Source organism: Seriola aureovittata, chromosome 16 (genome assembly GCF_021018895.1).
Source record: "Seriola aureovittata isolate HTS-2021-v1 ecotype China chromosome 16, ASM2101889v1, whole genome shotgun sequence".
NCBI lineage: Eukaryota > Metazoa > Chordata > Actinopteri > Carangiformes > Carangidae > Seriola > Seriola aureovittata.
This window is the reverse complement of record NC_079379.1, coordinates 8,113,050-8,139,722: the sequence shown is the minus strand read 5'-3', so window position 1 is coordinate 8,139,722 and position 26,673 is coordinate 8,113,050. Positions and strand designations below refer to the sequence as shown.

Below are 26,673 nucleotides of genomic sequence, written 5' to 3'. Positions count from 1 at the left end.
AACGATACAACAAGAACTTACTTTAAATTTAGTTTTTATTCATTTCAACAAACTTAAACAGTTCATACTTTATCAAAAACTGATTTCAAAAGAAAACAGGTAAACACTGTACGCACACAAGATGGAGAACAGGTGAGCTGATGAGCAGCAGGTAATTTCACGAGTCAAACAATAAGACTTTGTTTTCAGGATCAACACATCTTCTGGAACACAAACACCAGGTAGATACCTGGACAGAACAGAGAAGACAGGTGAAAGTTTCAGTTAATTATGAACAGTTGAGTCCTGTCATCCAGGTCATTCAGGATGCTTATGACATTTAAAGTCACCTTCTCATTGGGAGGTAGATACCTGTTGTGATTCTATAGGATTCTGTTTTTAACCCCCGGACATCATGGACAGTGATTCTCTACTTCCTGTTACAGTTACATTGAAAACATGTATCTAAACCACTTTTAAGCCTTTTTATCTAAACCACAATGGTGTGTACCGGGTACATTTATAGGTCACTAGCGTCAAACTTTAGTCATTACGACTCATCTTCATCACAGGAGGATGAAGAAAACAGCAGGTTTGTGTCACCTCAGGATTAAAAACTCCAGATGTCTTTGAAGAAATATCCAGTTTCTGTGACAAAATATTTGGTGACAAGAAAGGTGGTTAAACATTTCACTAAAGTTAATGGAAAAACTTACTGGTTGCTTCCCACTCAGATCTGCTTAGAGTGCCCTGCACAAAAACAAGCAAACAACACTATTAGACCAAACAGGACCCAACCAGACTGAACCAGTGTACTGTTAGCTCACTCACCAGTGGTAATCTGACTCCAGCTCTGCTGCTGTGGTCTTTAGCATGGCAGTACTCTCCTCTGCTGTCTGTAGCCTGTCGACCTCCGTCCTCACAAGGAAACGGCTGAAAATAACAATTCAACACATTAAGTAAGTTACTACTTATGAAATGCACATTCATCTATGATAAATATACATTAACTACATGTTTCCTACACATGAACAACAAAACACTGATGTGTAGGTGTAACATGTTGTACTAATGTTCATCTGAACAAACTGCAGACTTCAACCTTTTTAGGGTTAGAACTAATAAACATTGCACAAGACATGCATGCAGGTAAACGATGTCAAGCTGTTTCAGAAAGGAGGTTTAATTTACTATAAACTTAACCCTGAACTCTGAGTCTCTGTTCTCACACTGATCACTGATTATAAAAGAGGCTCAGCTGGAGACAGACAGAAACTGAAAGAAAACCTGCCAGTGAACAGGTTAGCTTCACAGAGTAAGTTACCGCGGTAAAATATCCCAGTTTCTGAAACAGAGAACCCAGAGTTTCATTCATCTCAGGGTTAAACAATGTTGAGTTTTCACTAAAACCACTTTCTGGAATAGTCCACGGAGCCAATATTTATAACTGATTCTTGACTGATAACTAATAGCTGTACCTCCTCAGCTGACGTTTGTCATTGAACACTGATTGATAATTAATTGATAATTACCTCCAGAGCCATCATTTTCATCATGAGGCTGCGATGATGCTCTTTCTTCACTTTCTCCTCAGAGAACTCAGAGAATCTCTGCTTCATCACCAGACGCATGTTGTAACGCTTTGCCATGCTGATACAAAAACAAAAAAGTAGAGACGCAGTAGACTCAGCAAGTAGTAGAATGAGTTTGAAAAGAGAGTGAGTACTGCTGAGCTACAGCAGAGTCACTGGAGAAGGGTGAGTGTAATGACTGCAGCACTTTTACAGTAGAGCCACAGTAGATTCCATAAAATGGTTTAACAGTACAGACAGAATAGAGTTTTTATTTTAAAGGCTCTTGAGGCTTTACTCATTCGTTCTTTTTTTCATTGGTCAAACATGCACGAAAAATATAATCTTACTGTTCAAAAAGAGGAAAGTAGACGAGGAACTCTGGAACGTCGACCACATCCTCAAGGCTGAAGTGATACTGACATCCGAACAGAGGATACGAACCTTTGGACTGAAAGGAAACTTTGAAAACCTCGTTACCAAACGTCAGAGAATCCGATGCTTCCAAACGTTTACTGGAAAGGAGAAGAAAAGAGAAGAGGAGGAAACGGGAAAGGAAAAACAAGAGAAAGGAGAGACGAGGGGCATTGACATTGTTATTATAAACTACTCTTTGTGTGTTTCCTGACAGTCAATTACAGTCACATTAACAAGCTCACCGCAGGTCCACACAGTATAAAAATCGTCATGTCATTATTGCACAGACTGTAGACAATGTCAAAAAATACCACCAGTCACTGAATTTCCTGCAGGAAACGCAGTTTAATGTTATAAAACATAAAAATACATAGGTATAAATGTTTGAGTTCTTACATATAAAAACATTTCACTTACATGAGTTCGAAGGCGTCTGGTGTCGTTCCAATAAAGTAACCTCCGGGTTTCAGACGCTCGCAGGCATTTCTCAGCATCATGTCAGCCTTCTGTTCACTCTCAAATGAGTAATGATAAACAAACTGACAACTGCAGACGTCAAACATCAGCTCAGGGTGATCCAGCTTCTCTGACAAAACCTCCTGCACACAGACATCAAAGCAGTTATAGGTACATCTCTACAAGTAAAGAAAAAGAGACCCAGAAGAGACACACATGTGGTGATAAGCTGATCTATGTGTTGTTATTCTCCCTTGGTTCAAGGGTGAACTGATCTATGTGTAACGGCTGAAGTTTGGAACGGTCTGCGGTGATAAACTGATCTGTGTTCTGCAGATCTACCTTGGAACGGTCTGCGGTGATAAACTGATCTGTGTTCTGCAGATCTACCTTGGAACAGTCTGCGGTGATAAACTGATCTGTGTTCTGCAGCTCTACCTTGGAACAGTCTGCGGTGATAAACTGATCTGTGTTCTGCAGCTCTACCTTGGAACAGTCTGCGGTGATAAACTGAGCGCTGAAGATCTTCTCGTTAGCGTGACTTTTCCTCTTCATGTCTTCGTAACGACTCTGACACTGCTCCACCGACACTGCTGCTATATCTGAGAACAAACACGTCATTGATTATTAACTGTATGTATAATAACCCCTGTTAGGCGGGAATTTTTAACATTAAATCTATTAAGACTTCAGCATCTGTGAGATTGCAGTTAACACATTTTTAGTAACACACTGCAGTAATGCCATCGCTTTTTTCAGTGATGAGTGGCAGGGATTACGATGTGAATTCAGTGGTTACATTATGGTTGAGCTGTGGGTAGCAGATTGATTTATGAAGATTTGGCAATATGATAGCATTAGGAGTGTGCAATTAGTCCACTTAACAATTAACTTTTAACAGTTATATTAAAGGGTGGCTACCCTTTTATAACTGCGACATCATATGACAAAATCACCAATCACATAAATTAAAGACAAGACAGAGCTGTGATTTAAGCTGGATATACTACTATAAATTATCACTCAGAGAGAAAGTTAGAACGGACAGACTATCTTTCTTTTTCTTTTTAAGTTATTTTTTCATAGTGACATTAGTCATACTGAGAGAGAGACTGGAAATTGGGGGGAGTGAGAGAGAGGATGACATGCAGCAAAGGGCCACAGCCCAGACTCCAACCCAGGCTGCTGGGTCAAGGACTAAGCCCAAGTGGCACGCTTTCCACCAGGTGAGCCACTGGGGCGCAGGCCCAAGATAGACTATATTTCTTATTTTGTCTCTCACACAGCTCAAAGCCTCCGTCTGGGATCCCCAATAGTTTAGCCTTTACTTACTTCCAGCTCCAGAACTTAACAGACTTTTATTTGAGGAAGGTCTTTACTGTTTGATATCTGGAGTTGGTCATAGTGGTTACATAGTAATACCGATAACTTCTCTCTCTCCCTCCCTCCTGCTCTCCTCTCAGTGTGTCTTATGTTTAGTTGTTCCTCTAAACAGAATGCATTTTTATATCGCTTTTCAAGTCCTAACGACACCTCAAAGCACTTTACACTACTAGTCACATTCACCCATTTACACGCACATTCATAAAGCGCTTTTCTACCATACACACACATTCACACACCGATGATACATCAATTTCAATTTTGGGCTTGGAAGAGCTGGGGATCAAACCACCGACCTTCTGATTTAGCACGACCAGCTCTGCCTCCTGAGCCACAGCCACCTGCCTCTGTTAGTAATAATGATACATGTAATGAAAGTAGTTTGTTTGCCATAGTGGCTCAGTGTATTGGAAGCACTACTCTGCTTCCCTGCAGTTCCCGAGCAGCCGAAAAACCAGAGCAGCTCGGTGGACTGCGGCTCAGCACTCAAGTGCTGGAAATAGCATTACTCAGTCACTCGCTCTGTCAAGGACTTTCGCGATTATAGGGCTGGCCCCACTGTTGCAGTCCAGCCAAAAACCGTCACAGACACCAGATCTGAGTCTAGTGGACTGGAGATTTTGGAGCGACACATTAGACAGCACTCTCCACCACCATCATCACAAACACCAAATGAGGGAATACCTCGTGGAAGAATGGTGTTCATCCCAACACCAGAGTTCAGAGACTTGGAGAATCGATGCCAAGGAGCCTTGAAGCTGTTCTGGCAGTACATGGTGGCACAACACCTTTTCTAAGATACTTGGTTGGTTTTTCCTTTAATCTGTCACCTGTCTGTGGGCTGTTCGCTTCACAGAACTGGATGAAGCTACAGTTGAGATTTAATGATGATAATGAATGTAGAACATCAGTTTTGTGGAGGAACTCGGTGGGTTACATCATTCTGTGGAAGTCTGCGGATTTGTTGGGGACTCAGGATTCGTTGAAGAGATCTGGGGACTAGTTGCTGATGTCCGGTGGCAGACTGTAGGGACGGAGTTGCAGTTGTCCAGGTGGAGATGAGTGGTGGAGGTGACCGTGGGCTGCCTTCCTGGTAAAGAGGGGCGAGTATTGTACAGGTAGAATCTCCACGAGCTGCTGCTGTCCAGGTTGAGCAATTACCTATCATAGATACCTGCCAGGTGAGTGCAGAGGCTGGGACAATCAAACCATGATGAGTGCAAAAGTCCTGGAATATGAGGACCAGACAGATCCAGCAGAGACAGGTGAGTCTCTGACAGCTGAGCTCCTGTCAAGTGAGACTCTGACAGGTGTGTGTTAAGAACAAGGAGAAATGTGATGTCACAGTGAAATCAGGAAGAAGGGAAGAAGCTGAGGCAGCAGAAGAAAAACAATCAGGTGTGAGAGCACCTGACAACATCTGATCAGAGGAACAAGTAACATTAATCGATAATAATTGATTACCTGCACAGACTAGGTGATTGATCCCGCCTCTCCTCCACTTCAGGAGGTCTCCTCCTTTCCCACAGCCAAGGTCCAACACAGATATCTGCTGAGGCTCCGCCCCTCGCACCTGCTCCAGGATCTCACCTGTCCATCGAATAAACAGTCAATCAACTGAAAGGACTTTAATGTACATCAGTTGTTTATCTTCTGTTGAAAATAATTAACTAATAACTATGATCAATGACTTCTTTTAAGATAAACTGATTTGTCTGAGCTACTGTTATTACCAAAATAGTTGCTGATGTCTGATAGTCACAGACATGTGATGTACTGATTGATAATATCTGGTACTGATATCTGCTGAACAGTGAGTAATGATAAACTGATTGATAGTACCGGTTATTATTAATCAGTTACCAATCAAGACGCTCTTCAGCCAGTTGTTAAAGTTCCTCATGAAGAAGATTCTGCTTCGACTTCGAGCAGCCAGACCAACTTCCTGCAGACTGTTGTAGTGACTGGCCACCTTCACACTGTGATCAGGCACCTGACAAATATATAATACACCATTTTCAAAAACGTCCAACTATCAATAACATATCAGATCAGATGGATTGATAATCAATCAGTAAATGTACCTGCTTCTTGGTGGGTGAGGTCTCCTCTTCATCCTCTTCTTCCTCATGTCTCCTCTTCATGCCTGCCTTCTTTCCCCCTCCTCCTCCTCCTGCAGTCACTCCATCCTCCCCCTCTCCTTCCCTCTGTCTCTCTCTTCCCTCCTTCACTGTTTCTGTCCTGTGGGACTGAAGCTCCATCTTTCACTCTGAAAACATACAATCACAGAGAAACACAAACAGTTGAACATGACACATTGGAGGAGTCACAATTAATTATACCAGTCAGTTTTACAACACCTCCATTTTCCCCCTAACGAGTCACTGACCAACCAGTCTGTCTTCCTCTGTTACTGGTGTTTCTCTCCCCTCTGACAGCAGTATACAGTCCTGCTTCCTGCAGAGCACTGTTGTCCTGATGATGCATCAGAGGGGGTAGTAACACAGTTTGTACAGACAGAGGGTTTGTCAGTCATCATCCTGGAGGAATTGTTTCATTAACATTCAAGGCTTCATTTACTTCCACTGCTGCAGGAAAGCTGGAATCAAACCAGTTTCTTCTTCCGTGGTGAAGACCTGTTTTCTATCTACAGGAGAATTCAGTTTCTGGTGACCTGACCTTTTTTTTTTAAATCATAGAACCACTGAAGGTTTTACCCTGGACTTATATAGACATATATTATAGATTGTAAACTTTACTTTGATTGTTAAACACACGTCTACATGATGAAGATCAGTCTGATTTCTGTCACGTTGAACTCAACACAAACATCGACAGGAAGTTCACCCCTGAGTGTTACAGGATCGTATAGATGTAACTGGTGTAACTGGTCTGTTACTGGTCTGTTACTGGTGTTCCTTTAAGTTACTCAGTGGAACCTTCAGTTAAACCTTCACTGAGCCGTTCTAATGTTTCAACTGTAAACTAACGTTAGCTGATAGCATGCTAACATCAAGCATGCCTACAGTTAAATAAAACACCGGTGTTTTCAGGGTAAGATCAACCATGAACGGACAGAAACACAGACCGGGTTTAAATTGGTTGGCTGATAAGAGACAAACAGTGGAACTCTCTATTAACGTTCACATTTGTTTATAATCCAAAGAACACAATGAACTCACGGTGCCTCCAGCCAGGACGCGTGCGCTCTGGGTAGCTTCCGGCTGTGTATACGTCACATTTCTGCGTCACACCAGAGAAGCAGCAGTGTAAACAAAGAAACCAGAAGTGAAAAATAGGTCTTTCTGGAGGCGTTTGGTTTGGTTTGTTGATTAATATATTGATTATACACAATCGTCAGTCCTGCTATCACATCACCATTTTGCAAGAACTGTTTGACTGATAGTAGTGATTACTGTATAGACCATTTATCAGCTGATTTGTTGTTCCACCAAACTCCGTTAAGAAATTCCTCGATCTAATATTTTCTGGTTGAATTGAACACCTACAAACATCATGAACACATGTTGATACTGAAGCCTTTTAATGTCTTATAAAATCAGTGTCTCTTACAAAACTGTTTATAAAAAGTAAACATTTTGTATGTGTACAGTTCAGACTGTTTTCATAATAATTTTGTGTAATGTTTCATCAGGTAAAGTTTGGTGTTTGTATATTTTTACTTTCTATCCTGATGTAATTTTATTATTATTCTATTGTGATTTTGCTAATCGTTGTTGCTAATGTAATTTTACTGTTTATTATAATGTAATTTAACAATTTATTCTCCATATTTGTCCTCTGTAAATGAGTGTTGACTTTATGTTACTGCTGAAATACAGTTCATTTATTTCAAAATTTTCTGATAAATTGTCTTTCATGTTTTAACACTGTAAACGCTTTCATCGACGTTAGCTTAGCTTAACTTAGAACATTCTCTAACATGTTTGTTTTTTTAAACTAGATGACAAGATCATTCAACTTTCGATACAATCTTCAGATTGATGAAGGGTCACGATTACAATAATCAGAAAACAGAGGCAACCAGCAGGAAATTGATTTATCTGGCAATGTACTACTGTTGTGGTGTTTTGTTTTTTTACAGTGTTACAGTAGGAGTAGTAGTCGTACACAGTGTAGTGACAGTAAACATCCAGCGGGTGGTGCTGTGAATCTGTCAATAACAACATAAACCATCATCATCCTCTCTGCTGTCACAATTAAATTTTTCAATGTAAAAAAAAAAAAAAACATCTCATTTATCCAGTGATGAGTTAAACAGATTTTACCTCAGATATCTGGTTTCATGATTTAGCAGTTCTCTTCACAAAGTTGTATTTTTATTTGTTTCCTGCAGATTAACATCAAACCAGAAAATCAGATTATTGGGAGACAAAAAACAAAAAACTATGAACCCAAAATACAGGAACTACGGATCTGATCAAAACTGAGTAAAGACTACTATGTTACTGTTAAATGTTAAATGTTCTATAGGCCCAAATAAACTTTATTATTATTTTCATTATTATATTATATATGATAATTATATATTTGTATCAGGGACAAAACCACACAGTTCAAACTGTGAAACTAAAACTAAGTGAACAACTGTAAATGAAAAATGTTAATTATAATGAACAGTCAGTAAATAATTCAGTTTGTTACTCCACAGAATTAAATGAAGCAGCAGCTGCACTGAGTTATCATGAGACTGAAAACCAAGCTAAACTCCAGCTAAAGCTAACTAGCTTAGCATATGTAGTCTCATCTGTTGAGTATAATGAATGTGAACTTCCTCTAAAAAACTTAGTAAACGTGTAAGAATAAAAGAAAATCAGGACTCAAACCTTCTCATACTGAACTCTTAAGTTCAGAGGAAAACACAGAATCTACAAACTAAATATGTTCACTAAAACTCTCCACACAGAAGCGAGATATATTAAAACAGCTGAGAATGTGAATGTCCTTTACTGATATAGATGTAAATAAGCACAACTGTGTGACTGCTGCTGACCTGGAGTGATCTCACTGGATTTACTGGAGGTAAATCAGCATACAGGGGGTTAAACTGAACCATCGTCACCTTCCCACTGACTGTGTCTGATCTGTGTGACCATGTGAGGGTAGGGTTAATGTTGGTGTTTTGGACCTGGATTGATTCAGACTGGATGAGTTGATGCAGACAGACACAGTGTGCTTCAGTTTCATATCAACTGTTCCTGGATCAGTTTCATACAGTGATCCTGTCTGGTATGTCTGTAATTCATCCTGCTGATGGAGATCTGAGAGATGAAACTTATTACCCTGCTGGCAGACACTCCGGCTCACCACCGTCCAGCTAGACCTTTACCAGCTAAACTTAAAGATCAATTCACCTTGCAGGAATCCAGACAAATGATAACAGTCTGAATTCTTCACTTTAATGAAAAGGAAAAATCTAAGAGGCCACGTCTGCTCATGTGACACATCAGGTACAATTGACATCCAGCTCAACCTTGAAGCAGTTTGACCTTTAACCTGCTGATTCATGGAAAGCAACAGATCTGAGGTAGGTGGAGACACACGAGGAAAAGCTTTACTGATCTTTACTGAAGTATCGTAATTAATAACTATTATTACTGATTAATCTGGTGAGGCTCTTCTTCATTAATCAATTGATCTTTCTGTCTACAAATTAATTGAATATATAGTTTACTGTGACACAAAATAGATAGAAGGCAACAGGCAAAGTCAGAAATTAAAAACAGTCAGAGTAGGACGTAAGAAACAGGTGGAGTCGGATGTTAGAAAGAGATTGAGTGAGATGTTAGAAACAGGTGGAGCGAGATGTTAGAAAAAGATGGTCAGATGTGAGAACCAGGTGGAGTCAGATGTTGTTTGATGGTGTACATTAGTATTTAGTCAATTCTAACTCTAACTGATCTCTAGCTGTCTCTACTTCTTTTAAGTTAAATGGTCAAGCTTCTATTTATTAACATTCCCTTAAGATGAGATGATGAGTGATGTATTTGTACATCCGCCAGCTTGTCAACTTACTGTCATCAGCGTATACTGTATCTACTTCCTATATTTACTACGTCTACTATATCTACTTTCTGTGTCTACAGTGTCTACTGTATCTACTTCCTGTATATAATATGTCTATTTCCTGTGTCAACTGTATCTACTCTACTTCCTGTATCTACTACGTCTACTATATCTACTTTCTGTGTCTACAGTGTCTACTGTATCTACCTCCTGTGTATTCTGTTTCTACTTCCTGTTCCTACTGTATCTAACTCCTTTGTGTACTTTATCTACTTCCTATATCTGCTGTGTCTAGTGTATCTTCTTCCTGTGTCTACTATATCTACTTCCTGTCAAACCACCTCACAGTAAATATTTCATATATAAAACCTGTTTTCGGATGAAAAATTTGAATGTGTTCAGAAATGTTCTGTAACTTTACAGTCGTCCTCAGTTTCAGGTTCGCCCTTCCTCTTGTTGGACACCCTCAGACAGACAGAGGATGGAGGGATGGATGGATGAAAGGATGGATGGACTGATTAATGGATGGAAGCTTTATAAACATGTAAATCTGACCTTACAGTGTTTCAAAGCTGCAGCGTCGGCTGAATGAAGCAGCGCTGCTTTAAAAAGCTTCTTCAGCCGTTCAGTCCACTCTCCGTTTACACAGAAAGACGTTTTCAGACAGAAGAGGCTTTGATACTCAAATACCACATAACCCCCCACCCACCCCCACCCCAAAAAAACTGTCGCCCCACCACCATTATCACTGTGTCTGTGTGTGTGGAGAGGAGGAGAGGAGGGGGGTGTCTCCGGGGACAGAAGCCATTCTACCTGCTTTCATTACAACAGCGCACACACACACACACACACACACACACACACACACATACAGAGTGTGTTATCATGCATTTATAATTTCAATTATTAGTTTTTGACAGATACGGTTGTTCTGTTAATAGAGAACAATTATATATCAGGATAGTCATTATTGGGTTGTACATTGTAAGAGTTTAACCAAAGCTCTAAATCAGGTGTATTAAACAGCAAGTAACCATAGCAACAGTTACTAGAAACTCATCATTTCTAACTGACCAACCAAGACATTTTGGGGTTTTGGACAAATTAAAGGACTTGAAAGAAAAGTCTGATCTTGAACAACCAATCAGAGGACAAAAATAGATGACCTCAAAGTGCTGATTTAAAGGTGCGCACACACACACCTGCACATACCTTTACACAAATCACCGATGACAGACAGCTGAATTATTAGCACTATCAGGTAAAGTAGTGCTGCATATGCTCAGCTGTTTGTCCAAACTACCTGTGGACTGTAACAACTGTCTTTCAATCCCAAATGAGTTTGTTGATTTCATCTTTACAGGTTTTTAATGAAAACTGTTAAGAAGTTTATTGTTTAACCATGTTGACTTTGATGCTGTTTTCTAACCAAATATGACCCTGATGATGTGAGGTGCAGTTAGAACCTGCAGCAACTGGTTATATCCAACTGTGTACTGTGTGGAGATTTACTGTCGCAACATTAGACTTGCCTGCAACACACAAACTAGTTCTTACACTGAGATTAGTTGTTACTAAATATTTACACACACCAAGTATCAAACACAACACATGACCGATTTGTTGTGATCAGACGAGCTGATTGGTAAAATGTGACAGTCTCCGCCCACTGATCTTTACCATGGTGTGGACAGATCATGATGATTACTGATCAACAGGTGATGCTCAAACATTATGATCCATGTTTTGCTGCAGTTGATTTTTTTGTTTACATTACTGAATGTTTTCTGATAGGAAACTCACACAGATTTGACTCATTGACTAAATAAAGTCTTTAACAGTGATGACATTTGGTATCATGTGTTTGACCGGTGATTTACAGCAAGGATTTTACACACAAATTTAAAAACACATGCTGTAACCCAGTCCTGGTCTGGTTGTGGTATGCGGTGGTTCAGGTCTGTAGTGGTTCAAGTCTGTAGGGTTTCAGGTCTGTTTAATTTCAGGTCTGTGGTGGATCTGTTTCCAGGTAAAGCGTCATTGTTACGCTCTGATTATTCTCCAAGTTCTATCAGGTGGATCAGTCTGGTGAAACTTGACCTGCTGCTAATGTTCAGACTCACTGTGTGTGTTTGCTGGAGGGGGATTCCCTGAACTGTGGGGACGTCAGGAAACTCCACAAACACACAAAGAGTGTGTGTGTGTGTGTGTTGAATTTCTGTTGTTGTGAGGACCACTCTGAGTTTTACACTGAGGGCATTTCTGTAAAGTGAAAATATTTCTACATTTTATACAATGTGAGGACATATCCATATGGTGAAAACATTTAAATAAAGAGAAATCAAAATGAGGCACATAGCAAAATTTATTGAGGTAAGCAATAGAGCTTTTAGCGATTAGACTCAATCCATGTGAAGCACCTTCATTAAGCTTAGGACCATATGAAGGCGGGAGATAGGACAGGGTTCCCTGGAGTCGCTGGCGTTGATGGAGAGGAACCAGTGGCCGGTTGATGAACCTTTGGAAAATTGTTCCTGGTCATCAAGGAGGTTATGGTGGTAAGGAGGAGATGGGTTGCACGACTGTAGTTTTGAAAGACAGACAGGCATAATTGCAATGATATTTGAAGAATGGCATCCATTGACTCAAGAAAGCAGGCAGAAAGATCATTGGTCAGATTTGGTGATGTTGGGATTGTGAATGGAGGGTTTTGACAGTGTGAGAAAATGGAAGTGATGGGGAGAACTAGATCAGGAGTATATAGCTAACATTAAGTACTGTTCTTATAATGTTAAATTAAGTATTATCTTAATGAAATGAATGAATGTGGAATGACTGGTGCTTTTATTCTGAAGCACCAAGCTCATTTACGTAGTTGCTGTGACCTTGAAGCTTCCAATCAACACTGTGTTGGACAACAATTGTTAGTAGATAACTGTATGTATTTAGCAGTAAGTTAAACAGCAGCAGCGGTGCCATTAAATATGATGACACATTTATTCACTGTGAGTGGGAAACCAGCGACCAACAGCCACTGTTCGAACAAACAGCTCTCTGGTTTGTAGGTGAAGACATTTCTACAGGGTGAAGACATCTCTATAAAATGAAGACATTTCTATGACGTTAAGACATTTCTATAACACCAGGAGAATCTTGTTACTCCGCTTTTGGTGCAGACTTCATTGAAATTTTATATAAAAGGTTATTCGATTGTTATCTAAATAGTTTTTCAGTTGGGTACTACTTATTTTGTTTGATGTTTTTTTTAAGGTGTTTTAAGAAATTAGTCAAAACTCTATAACTTTCTTGAATATATCAGTGAGCCGGATTGTAGATGACAGCAAACAGCATGTTGACAACACGTCAACCAGGCGAATTCTTTTTTAAAGTTAGACTCAGGTGTAGACTGAGTTGATGTTTGGGGGTCCTCACAGATACAGAACTTCTAACCTGTGTGGGAGTCTTCTTCACCTCCTCCTGCAGATCATTAACACAGAAATCTGAAACTCACACACACACACACACACACACACACACACACACAACCACACGCCCTCTCTCTGGTCTGTCCTCTGTGCTGGTGACATTTAGGCAGATATATAAACGGCCGCCAGAAACTCAGAGCCAGAGGATTCCTGCAGTGCAACACTGAGGTACTGAAACACTCACCTGTCTGCCTTCCTGACTGTTCACCTGTTCTGAATGATAATCTATTGACTTGTCATAGTGATCAGGGACCTGTCTGACCTCACAGCATCATGTTCACCAGGTACGTCCATCATCTCTGTATATTTCATTCTGTTTAGACTGTCAAATATGATGATGTTAAAGTAGCATACAGACCAAACCTGTCATCCCACAATGCAATGCTCCACAGATGTGGAGGAGAAAAACAAACTGCAGCAGAATTAGGATACAGAAACAAAATTGAATAATCTGTGAAGTGTTCAATCCAATAATCTGGATTCAGTATTTTTGTTGTCAATGTGTGTTCACTGAGTTAGTGTGTGTTCACTGAGTTAGTGTGTGTTCACTGTGTTAATGTGTGTTCACTGTGTTAATGTGTGTGTTCACTGTGTTAATGTGTGTGTTCACTGTGTTAATGTGTGTGTTCACTGTGTTAATGTGTGTGTTCACTGTGTTAGTGTGTGTTCACTGAGTTAGTGTGTGTTCACTGTGTTGGTGTGTGTTCACTGTGTTAATGTGTGTGTTCACTGAGTTAGTGTGTGTTCACTGAGTTAGTGTGTGTTCACTGTGTTAATGTGTGTGTTCACTGTGTTAGTGTGTGTTCACTGAGTTAGTGTGTGTTCACTGAGTTAGTGTGTGTTCACTGAGTTAGTGTGTGTTCACTGTGTTAATGTGTGTGTTCACTGTGTTAGTGTGTGTTCACTGAGTTAGTGTGTGTTCACTGTGTTAATGTGTGTGTTCACTGTGTTAGTGTGTGTTCACTGTGTTAATGTGTGTGTTCACTGTGTTAGTGTGTGTTCACTGAGTTAGTGTGTGTTCACTGTGTTAATGTGTGTTCACTGTGTTAATGTGTGTGTTCACTGAGTTAGTGTGTGTTCACTGAGTTAGTGTGTGTTCACTGTGTTAATGTGTGTGTTCACTGAGTTAGTGTGTGTTCACTGAGTTAGTGTGTGTGTTCACTGTGTTAATGTGTGTTCACTGTGTTAATGTGTGTGTTCACTGAGTTAGTGTGTGTTCACTGTGTTAATGTGTGTGTTCACTGTGTTAATGTGTGTTCACTGTGTTAATGTGTGTGTTCACTGAGTTAGTGTGTGTTCACTGAGTTAGTGTGTGTTCACTGTGTTAATGTGTGTGTTCACTGTGTTAGTGTGTGTTCACTGTGTTAATGTGTGTGTTCACTGTGTTAATGTGTGTTCACTGTGTTAATGTGTGTGTTCACTGAGTTAGTGTGTGTTCACTGAGTTAGTGTGTGTTCACTGTGTTAGTGTGTGTTCACTGTGTTAGTGTGTGTTCACTGTGTTAATGTGTGTGTTCACTGTGTTAGTGTGTGTTCACTGAGTTAGTGTGTGTTCACTGTGTTAATGTGTGTTCACTGAGTTAGTGTGTGTTCACTGTGTTAATGTGTGTGTTCACTGAGTTAGTGTGTGTTCACTGAGTTAGTGTGTGTTCACTGTGTTAGTGTGTGTTCACTGAGTTAGTGTGTGTTCACTGTGTTAGTGTGTGTTCACTGAGTTAGTGTGTGTTCACTGTGTTAGTGTGTGTTCACTGAGTTAGTGTGTGTTCACGCTGCTTGTTCACTGAGTAAATGAGTTTTTACAGACTTAAAGTAATACCCTAATGGAGTCTTTAAAAGAGTGCAGAGTTCATTACATTCTATACTAAACTTTTCTTAAATCAGCTCTAAACCTGTAAATACAGTTTTTCTTGGCCTTTCCTATAGCGCCACCTTCAGGACAAACTTGACATTTTGAGCTCTGGACTAGTTAATGTTACATTCAGTGTGCTGGAGGTACAGCAGTCCAGTGAGGACAGAACAGTTCTCAGACTGAAGATTGTGTTTGTGTTGCAGGAATGTTGTTCTTGTGTTCTCTCTGTTCGTCCTGCTGGTGGAGGGAGACCTCGACTCCAATGGTTAGATTTAAAATAGTTTGATCAATATCTGTTGTGATTGATAATCTGATAAAAACTTGACTGAGAGTAAATCTGATGACATCACAGTTTGATTGAAATGTAATGTGACTGATGCATTTGTGTTTGATCAAACTTTTTTCTGTTTGCAGATGCTGGAATACAAGCCATGTCAACAGGTAAACCACCTGGCTGTGTTTGATCACTTACTGATATACTGGATCTGTCTGTCCCCACACCTGTTTCTGTCTCACCTGTCTCTCTCTCACTTGTCCCTCCTGGTTGTCCTCTCACCTTTCTCTCTGTTAGATAAAGATTCAACGTCTGATGAAGCTCCTACAGGTCAGTCACAAACTGTCTCACAGATTCAGGTGTGAATATTGTTAATAATTTGAACCATGAATCAACAGCTTCAGCTTCATTCTGACTATAAAATGTTCTCTGCTGAAACTTTGCCGATGTTCCAAAAATGACAACATGAGAGCATTGTTTTTGTATTAAAAGAAAAATTAAAATTAGGTCATGGATCTAAATCACTTCCAGATCTGTAATTTGTCTTCTCATATCACTGTTATGCAGATGACACCCAACTATACCCTTCTGTCTCTGCTCTGATCTCGGCCTGTCTCTCTGAGATATCTGCATTGATGAAGGAACCCCACCTTCAACTAAACCTCTCTAAGACTGAATTCCTAGTCCTCCCAGCCAATCAGTTTCTCCATCATGATATCAATATCAAAATCATCTCTTCATCTCTCACCCCAGCCAAGGTCGTGAGAAACCTGGGTGTCAAGTCTGATGACCAGCTATCTTTCTCTGACTATTTTGCATCTGTCTTCTGGTTGTGCCGCTTTGCACTATATGACTGAATGAATCAGGCCTTACCTGACTCAGTACACCACCCAGCCCTTGGTCCAGACCATGTTTATCTCTCACCTGGACTACTGCAATGCCCTTCTGGCAGGCTTCCCTTTATGCACAGTGAAACCCTTACAGATGGGCCAAAAAGCAACAGTCCGTCTTGTCTTTGATCAGCCTAAAAGGGCACATGTCACTCCGCTACTCGTCGACCTACACTGGCTACCCATGGTGGCATGGCCGTGATAAAAAAGACAGGAACCTAGTAGAGCACATTAGGGCTTAGTCTTAACTGAGCAGGCCAGATTTGAGACCGACCTTTCATCCCCTCTCTCCCCAACTTTCCTCTCTCTCTCTCTCTCCCTCACTGTGGCTATAACAAAGGCATAAAAGGTCTGAAAAATAACTTTAAAAAAAAGAGTGGTACTCAGATGTACTGTACATGCTGCATGCATAAAGAAAATAAAACAGGACTCGATCATCCCTGAGGAACTTTGTAATCAATATCAAATGCCTGAACTACAAAACTCAGCTAAACTACAAAAAAACTGTTGGAATGAAACCAATAAGTGATTCACCTGGTGTTGATTAAAATGTGTGAAATTCATAAACTTACCAGAGACAAACATGATGAAATTATATATTCAAGAATCAGCACCACCTGCAGTTCTGACTGTGAACAATAGTTCAGTTACTGTTGAGTTTAATGTGGGACTAAAGTGTGATGGTGTTGTTTTAGTTGTTGTTCTGTGTTGTTGTTGTTGTTTCAGAGAGTATGAACGCTGTCTCTCCTGATCAGACTGGTAAGACTTCAGCTCTGAAACTCATCTGTTAGTCTCATCAGACTAAACCAACATTAAAATGTTTGTCATGTAAATTTAAATAACATCAGACTGTGAAAAGAGGAGTCTGGTAGTGATGGACCTGCAGACAGTCATCAGCCGAATCTGCAGATCCCTTTAGCTTCATTGTTCTGCTCTCACAGCTGTTTTCAGAGACAAAGAAAGACAAAGGTAACAATATGTCATTTTATGTTCACTAACTATTTCTGCTGAAAACAAGAGTACAAAAACATCAGTTTGTGCAGGTTTAAAATAAATAAAAATAGTTTCATGTAAAACTCCATGAAACACTAAATAATGAGTCAGCTGGGTGAAATAAAGGGAAGTTATCAGATGTTGAGTGTAGAGTTCAGGTGAACTGAAGATAATCTCTAATAATCTATGAACATTTACAATGTTGATATTATCAGTCTTCTTTATACATGAGTCATCACAGTAACATCAGTCAGTTCTGCTTTCAGACGAACCCCAGTATCTTGGAGGAGGACCTTCAGGTAGGAAAATGATGATGATGATGATGATGATGATGATGATGATGATGATGAGTTAAGTTGTGAATAAAATGTCAGAGCAAACCACCAACACCTCAACATGATATTACCCTGTTCAGTGCTGTTTCCTGACATCAGATCCAACACAGCTGTAAAATAAACATCCACATCATCATGTTATTGTGAGCTGGTATCAGCAGCAGCTGCTGTGACTCATCTGTTCACTTGCTCACCTGTTCACTCACTGACATGTTCACTTGTTCACCTGCTCAGACGCCAGCAGTTCCAGTTCAGAGACCCCAGACGGTAAAAACACATTTACATAAATGTCTTGTATATTCATCCATTTATTCATTCATTCATTCATTCCTCGTCATCTGTTCATTTGTTTTTAATGTTGTTTTTTGTAGCTGCAGCAGCCAATCAGGAAAAAGCACCTGGTAAGTCCTGTGTTTTTTTTTCTGCCTTGGATGATCTGATTAAATCTGACTGTGTGTTTTTATAGAAGAATCTGTGGATTGATTGATTGATTGATTGATTGATTGATTGATTGATTGATTGATTGATTGATTGATTGATTGATTGATTGATTGATTGATTGATTTCAGAACCTGCAGCAGCTGCAAACAGTGTGGAGGAAGAAAACGGTGAGACATACTGTGCATTATTACATCAAGCTGTCTTCCTATAACAAACTACATACAGTATAAATAAACTGAAATATTACATCACATCACTGTCAATATATATATGAATAACATACTGTATATATTTTAATATAACCAATACTAGTATTACACTCACAGATGATGCTGTAAGTTTTACCTTCTGTACTTAAACTGATGTAAGATTTCACATGCAGGACTTTTACAGTGCAGAGTATTTGACAGTGTGGTGTCAAAGTTCTTCTTCGTGTTACTTTGTTTCAAAATGTCCAGCAGAGGACGAGACCTCCAACTCTGACGAGGGAGGGAAGAAGAAGTTCAGCTCACGCTTAGCCAAACCTCAGAGCCCCGCCCAGTCTCAACAAATCCCCCCTCGCGTCCAGCAGAGCCCCGCCCTCCACCCCATAAGCCCAGCCCATGTTGTCCAAGGCCCCGTTCTTCTGCCTCAGCCAATCATCCCTCAGCCGAAAGCTCTGGTGAGAAGTCGGACATCCAAGAGAAGATCCAGGACCAACCGCCGGCAGATATAAGACGACACACACACACACACTCACATAGTAATATGAACACATTAAAACACGGTAACACACACACACACACACACATATAGTAATATATACACACACACACACACTCACATAGTAATATGAACACATTAAAACACGTTAACACACACACACACACACACACACACACACACACACACACACACACACACAGTAATACACAGTCATATACACACACACACACACACACACACACACACACACACACACATATACACACATAGTAATATATACACACACACAAACATATGTAGGAATAAAATCTTGTAATCCAAGTGACACATGAACACATTTACCCAGACAAAACAGGAACACATGAACACACATGTGGAAACACACATATTAATCTTCAGTCTGAAAACTAAAAACAAACTCAACCCTGCAGAATCACCAAGCCGTTTGATTGGTCATCTGATTGGTCATCTGATTGGTCATCTCATTGGTTGACCAAGATGATTAAAGGTATCCAGGGGTCGTATTCAAACCAACTTTATTTGTTGAGACACTTTCATCTGTAACAGAAGAAAATAAATCACATATTCAGGAGATTCATTTGAATAAATGAATTTATTCTCTGATGTTTGTGGTTAAAACTGATTTTTCAGATGATTTTAAAAATGAAACTAAAACATTTTTATGATTTTCAGTTTTCTCCTCAGTTTGTCAGTCAGGTGCCCCCCTTCATGATTTCGACCCCTGGGCTCTTACAGACCTCAGAGTATTAAATTTGTTTCATGTGTATTTACTTTCCTTCCTTTGTCTGTTTGTTCCTTTTGTTGTATTTTAATAAAGTTAAATTGAAAAGAAAGCCATATTGTCCATCAGATAAACTTTATTCACACAAAGAATCAACAAGTGTAACGGAAGGTTTTCACCTGGAAGAACCCATCGATCACAGGAGCTCCTGAAATACACAAACACACCTGATACTGACTGCTGCTGTAATAATAAAATTTTTCACATAACACAACAGGAGCCTCTGAGGACGTTAGATTATTGATCAATCAATCCCATATTACACCACGTAGTCCATCATCTTGAAGGTAAAATATTACAAAATATTACAAAATCATATCTATAAGAATGAAATGAAAAATATAGATTTATGTGTCAACGAGAGATATCACAACCAGAGCAGAGTCCTGATACTGATGAGGACTCTGTAGGACTGACACCAGCAGGACCACCACTGACAGATTAAATAATGAATAATGAATAATGAAAAATAAACAATAAACAATAAATAGCTAAACAGCTTGACAGCTGAAGGCGCTGTAGTCTACCTCTGGAGACAGGAACCACCTGGAGGCCTAAGGGCACCGTGTTCTAGTGGGGTAACATTGGGATAAGAGTGGGGTAGTAGTGGGGTAGTGACGCTTCCTCCTGTCACTGCAGACCTCCTACTGCTACAGTTATTATCATTAATCTCTTATTATTATTGTTGTTGTTGTTGTTGTTGTTGTTGTTGTTGTTGTTGTTATTTCTACAACTGATGGTGTGAGTGTAGCAGTTGTGTTCTCTCTCTTGTGTTGTGTGATGAATCGTCAGCTGCTTGTCATCAGAACAAGCAGCTGGTTGGTGTCTGATGACAACAGAGTCGTGTTTCTCACAGTCATTTAAAAAGCTCCAGAAATGACTACAACATAGAAGTCAATAATTATGTTAATTATGTTTACAGTTACACCACAGAGATTTCTATTACATTACAATCAAGCCAGCAAAGTCACGATAATGAAGAGCTCAACACATTACAACAACACAATATCAACCATATCACAAAAGCAGTTCATATTGAATTATTTTATGTCAGCTCCACTTTTACCAATAAACATATGATTCAAGTGTTTTATCAGCGCATAGTGTACAGCAGGCTGGTAACAGCATGTGGGCCATCCCACTAGAGTCTGCAGGGGCCCAGCAGAGGGCGGTCATGTTACACACAACAAACCAGTCCATGAATGATAACACATTATAAACAAGTCAAACACAAATAAAATCATTAAGTCTGCTACATGATTGTGAAGGTGTGTGTGTGGGTGTGTGTGTGTGTGTGTGTGTGTGTGTGTGTGTGTGTGTGTGTGTGTGTGTGTGTGTGTGTGTGTGTGTGTGTGTGTGTGTGTGTGTTTGTGTGTGTGTGTGTTGAATAGTTGTCTGATTGAACTGTGTTGCTGCAGAAACAGAAACAGAAACAGAAACAGAAACATTCAGACTCAGACTCTATTTATCAACTGGTGATAAAATATCGCTGCTCTCATAATGTAACACATAACATAACATAAGTAACATATCATTATCATCATTATTATTCTTATTTTCTTTATCATTATTATTATTATTATCATTAGCATTATTATTACTTTATGCCGTCATATTTCATTTTAAAGCAGCTTTAGACTCAGCCTTGAATCAGATTGTTATGTGTGATATTTCTATAGTAGTAGTAATAGTTCTATAGAAATGAAATACACTCATTTCAAATAAAAAGTAACACTGTGATTTTCAGTGTAATCTGTTGTGTGAATAAGGTCCAACCAGCAGCTGTGTGTTCTGGGAAACTAAACGTTTTGGGGAAATGGTGTTAACGACCTTTTTCTTATTGTGTAATTAAAGAGAAAAAAGAGCAGCAGAGCCGCACGTCACATCACAGCCCACAGACCTGATTCTTGCTGTGGTATTAAAAGAGTTAAAATGATCATTTCTTGAGCCTCATAATACTTTAAGCATTAGCCGTGTCTCATCTACCTACATCTATGTTTTATATTATTACATGACTTTATTATGTCATAGTTTGTCCTTCTGTTGCTCGGCATCTGACAAAGGTGCATTTGTTTGCTACACCAGCACACCAGTGAAGAAGAAGACCAGATGATAAATCCCTGTGACGTGGCTGAACTCAGCTCTGCTCTTTGTATTTTATCCAGCACACCACACTGGGACTTGACAGACTGACGTTTCACCGTACAGTTGACCTTGAGTTCCTTATGTTTTTACATGTGCCATAAACTGGTTATTTGTTAATAAAGTTTATCTGAACTTTATTTGAACACACAGAAAGTTTAGTGTTAAGCTGAGACTGTATTTGTCGTTGGAAACAGCTCCTGTTGTTGTTAAACTGATTCATCAAACTGAAGTGAATACACACACCTCATTAGAGGCTGTTAGCATGCTAACACACACACACACACATACACACACATACACACACACAGTAACACTGACAGATTTACTTCAGTCTTTTTGTTCTGTGTTTTCTGTCCCCGGTCGACCTTTCAGCTCATTCTGTTGAAACTGATCTGAGCTCAGGATTTGACTTTGTTTCTTCACCTTTTTATTTTCCGACAGACGAGTTGTGTTTCAGGCTCTTCACACAGTCAGAAAAACAGCAACACTGTCTCATCACACAGTCAACATCACCTATATGCTGCTGTAAAACCTGTCAGTAACATCTGTCTGTAAAACCTGCTTCCCTGCTATTTTCTGGGAGGGGGGTTTCTTGTCTGGATCGAGGGTCTAAGGACAGAGGGGCTCATGTGTTGTGCAGATACACAACAGAACTGATTTGAAGACAATTTCATTTGTTTTCAAAGGTCGTCATGAACTGACAACAGTTCTCAGACCTACTCACAGATCACTGCTCTTTATTGCAGCTCCCTCTCTTCCTCCTCCATGAACATGATTCAAACCCTTCTGAAGAACCTTCTCTCTTCTCTCTTTCCTTCAGCCTCTCAATAGTCATCATGAAGACATGACTGCTCACATACATCAGGTTTTATTTGTTTTTATGTATTTTTCCTCTGTGCTGTTTATTTGTATGCGTTCCTCCAGATGCTCTACGTTTTTATGCCTCCACAATGTCAGAGCCGGAGGCATATTGTTTTCGGATCGTCTGTCCATCTGTCCCATTATAGTGGACACGATGTCTGACAGTAATGTCCTGACGGAACTTTATCACATTTGACAGAAATGTCCACTTGGACTTAAGGACGAAGTAATAAGATTTTGGTGTTCAAAGATCAAGGTCATGGTGACCTCAAAATACACTTTATAGCCATGAGTCAAATATATATGACTCTGGATAAACAGGAATGTAATGTGAAAATATAGTCTGAATGCAGAGGCACACAACCGCGAGGTGGTACTTCTAGTTATTCGTGTATCCTCTGAATTATGCCTGTATTTTTATTTTATTGTAATCAACAAATAATCTCATAATTCAATTGCTCTGTGAATCACCTGTTGAATTTAAATTCTGGGTAATTAATCTGACTCAACTTGATATATGTAACAATAAAATCACAACAACAGTGATAATGAAAGTAAAGTTTTGAGTTCAAGCTGAGCAGGAAGCAGATCAGCTGATGACCAGAAAAACAAAGGTTACCCATTCAGTGAGTTCATTGGGTTTCCCATAAACTGTCACAGCAAGGAAATACAGCACAGACTGAACACACACAGTGACACAACACACACACACACACACACACTCAGTAACACAAAACACACAACACAAATAGTAACACAACAGACAGACAGTAACACAACACATCAATGATGACATCACATTTCATCTAAGGGTTAGGATCTCAACAACACATGTTTGAAGTGGATCTGATGAGCGGTGTCAGATTGGATAGACAGACAGAGATTCCTCTATTAATTAGTAGCATAATATAATATATAATGTTGATATTATATAATATTATTTAGAAAAACGAAAAAGGAGAAAACCCAAACCACAAAACAGAAACACAAAATAAAATCAATCAAACTGAAACAGGATATTTGATAAATCCTGATAACAGACTGATGAGAAGTAATAATTGTAGAAATAAATCATTATACATTCGTCTGATTTCAATTTGTAGATCCCACTGAAAGCATTTAGACCAAAAAGAACCAAATCTGTGAGTTTAGACTGTGATACTCTAGTGTACATTATATATACATATAAACATATAATATATATATATGTTTGTATGTAGATACTGTATATATGCTGCACAGTGGCTAAAGATCCCTTCAGTTTTTGGGAAACTTTATTTTATTGTAGATTTAACTGTAAATGGATGGAATTTCCATGTCTGTCCATCAGTCAACAGTCAGTACCCATAATGTCTGTTCCAGCCTCATTAAACAAAGACTGAAATAGGTAAAAGTCGCCAAGACTTGAGCCACCCAGTGGCATCTTGATCCAGTCCTGGTTCTGGGTCATGTTGAACCCTGCAGGTGTGTGGTTCCCATCAGTCTATTTTGTTGAATTTAAAGTGGTCTGGAATGTGGTCAGTCTGGTTCATACCTCATCCAATTAGGTCTGAGTGTTCAGAATGTGGTTTATTATCCACCCAGAACATTATAATGAATAGGTTGACAAGAAAGCTCATCATTAAAACCGTGAAAACGAGTCCTGTGCATTATTTGATTTTAGTCATTTCCAGGTCTTGATTAGTTAAATAAATATCATTAAATATTTGTTTCATGCCCCTGTTGTGTTTTCTAAAATATAAAAACATACAGTCAGTTTTTTACACAGCGTTTGGAACCGCAAAAATATTTACCACTGTATGAGAGAACGAACTTAATGTCGTTTAAAACAAGAAAAGAAGTGTGTGCCGAGTGTACACGAACACCCCCTCTGTTACCCTGGAGGGTGAAGGTTTACAGTCACTTAAATTTACATGACAAAGGCTGAATAACATTGTGTTGTTGCAGCTTGAATAAAATAAACTGGGGTTTGTGTTTTCACTATTGCAAAAACACAGTTCCTGAAACCAGGGCCCTGTTTCTCAAAGCTCCACACACACACACCAAAACCATATACACAAAATACAAAACATCTTACATCTCTTGCAAAAGCAAACAATACATCGAAAACTGTATAAACTCTTCTACAAATGATACTTTAGCTTCCAAACTTTACACACAAACATCAAATATATAGATCTTTACACAGCCAGCTGCACGCAACTGTGCTAAATCTAAAACAGTTTTCACATTTCTACTTTTCTAATGATATATGCTGAGTATAAAAAAACTATTACCGTATGTTTCTGACGTTTCTCATTTGTAGCCTGCTGTAACTATGAACACAAATGCAATGGGGAAACAAAACGTCTTTATCCTCAATAGTGAACTGAAGATGACATGAACATACTGTGCTGTAAAATACAGCAGGCCTGTACAGTATTTCAGTTACTGTCTGTCCCGTCTCTGATCTCATCTGTAAGAATTGTCCTATTTCCTCTGACCCGTCCTCTCGCCACTCCCTGTCCTCTGTCTCCTCTTTCTCCTCTTCCTCCTTCACCTCTTCATCTTTCTGGTCTGCCTTTTTCTCCTCTTGCTCCTTCTCCTTTTTCTCCTCTTGCTCCTTCTCCTATTTCTCCTCTTGCTCGTCCTCCTCTTACTCAAACACCTCTTCCTCTATTTCTTTTTCCAAAATTGTCCTCCATTGTTGTGCACACAAGAGCAAACGTGACTCGTAATTATGGTGATGAAGCTGTGATTTCTGTGTGATCTGATTGTTTACATGTGTTTTCACATGTGCATTCTGAGTTCAGGTGATTGCTAATTGAGCGTGGTGTTTCAGTTGCAGTGTTTAGCAATTAGCACACAAAGGCTTTTAGTTATGAATAATGTGTGATGAGAAGTGTGTTTGGTGTTTTGCAAAGTATTTGTAGTATTTGTAGTATTTTGCAAAATGTGTAAGTGTATTATTTTAAATTTTAGTGTGTAAGCAATCGTAAAAAATTGTATCTGATACAACAGTACCTACCACAATCTACGGGCAATTATTTGGCAACATACAGTGATAGTCAGAATGTAAATACACGTTAACAGTAACAATTTGAAAACGCGTTATTTACATAAACATTTGTGTGTACATATGTGGGAACCTGTGGAAACTCTTTGCCAACTCCAAGTCTTTACTTTCAACTCTTTAATCACAGATGTAACAAACTGTGTGTGATGATGAGGAAGAGGAAACACTGCGAGAGTGTTCAATTATTTATCACAATTATTTCTGACACAACTGGAATTTGAGGGTGTGAGTATCATCAGTAACACGTTAGGTAACATATTACTGACGTGTTCTTAAGTTCATGATCACGTGTTCTGTATGAATAGATTCCTTCTCATCACCTTTTTGTGTTTATGGGACTTGTCCAACCACTTCTTCATACCACACATAGCACACACACACACATGCGCACACACACACACACACACACACATGTGCACACACACATGCACGCACACACACACACATACTTAGAGAGGTAAACTCCACACTACACTTCCTGGTAGGAAATGTGTGTATGATCAGTTTACAGTCAGACTGCTCAAGTTTCCCTAATGGTTTTCACAGAAATGCTCAAAAAGATTCACTGGAACAACATCTGGTATAAATCGGATATATTCTTGTATGAATCCGGTATATAAAGTTAATTTTGTCTTACAGTAATCATGTATGATATACTGTAACATACATGAAACGTAATATGTTCAGCTCCACTTCATCCTGCTAAAATGCTCCCTACATGTTGATGAATTGTTAATAACAATTAATAATCGGTAACTGTAGTGATAATAGTTTTGAATTTTAATTCATTTTGAATGGTGCATGTAATGCTGAAGGAAATTGAAAATGAAACTCATTTGATGTTTTTACTTTTAATCCGTCTTACTTCATTTTAGACAGTTTATCAAAATCAAATCTGTTCATTTTTCTTTAGTGGATGCTGTATCTTTAATCTCATTTTAACTGGATATTGTGTTTGATCTCTTGCTGTTGTTCTTTGTGAGTTTCCAGCTTCTCCCAGATGTTG

General features: G+C 39.2%; 2 protein-coding genes across 4 annotated transcripts; one reads left to right on the top strand and one right to left on the bottom strand.

Moving 5' to 3' along the window:
• Positions 1-17: 17 nt before the first annotated feature.
• rnmt (RNA (guanine-7-) methyltransferase) lies at positions 18-7,072 on the bottom strand. Of its 2 annotated transcripts, XM_056400222.1 has the most exons (11): positions 6,989-7,072; positions 5,891-6,075; positions 5,670-5,799; positions 5,271-5,396; positions 2,814-3,025; positions 2,385-2,566; positions 1,901-2,065; positions 1,512-1,629; positions 811-912; positions 696-729; positions 18-229 (listed from the first exon to the last, which is right to left on the bottom strand). In XM_056400222.1, exons 2-11 carry the CDS (start codon positions 6,065-6,067, stop codon positions 192-194), a joined length of 1,284 nt encoding a protein of 427 aa, XP_056256197.1. In that variant the 5' UTR covers positions 6,068-6,075; positions 6,989-7,072; the 3' UTR covers positions 18-191. The 2 variants fall into 2 exon arrangements, with proteins under 2 accessions (XP_056256197.1, XP_056256198.1); XM_056400223.1 differs by lacking the exon at positions 6,989-7,072 and having other exon boundaries at positions 2,910-3,025.
• Positions 7,073-13,479: 6,407 nt separating this feature from the next.
• On the top strand, positions 13,480-19,602 carry si:ch211-133n4.6 (uncharacterized protein LOC797776 homolog). Of its 2 annotated transcripts, none has more exons than XM_056399734.1 (10): positions 13,480-13,602; positions 15,370-15,431; positions 15,581-15,607; positions 15,738-15,770; positions 17,057-17,089; positions 17,590-17,622; positions 17,893-17,925; positions 18,030-18,059; positions 18,228-18,266; positions 18,561-19,602. In XM_056399734.1, the coding sequence occupies exons 1-10, from the start codon at positions 13,592-13,594 to the stop codon at positions 18,812-18,814; spliced, it is 555 nt and encodes a 184-aa protein (XP_056255709.1). In that variant the 5' UTR covers positions 13,480-13,591; the 3' UTR covers positions 18,815-19,602. The 2 variants fall into 2 exon arrangements, with proteins under 2 accessions (XP_056255709.1, XP_056255708.1); XM_056399733.1 differs by having other exon boundaries at positions 18,558-19,602.
• Positions 19,603-26,673: the final 7,071 nt, after the last annotated feature.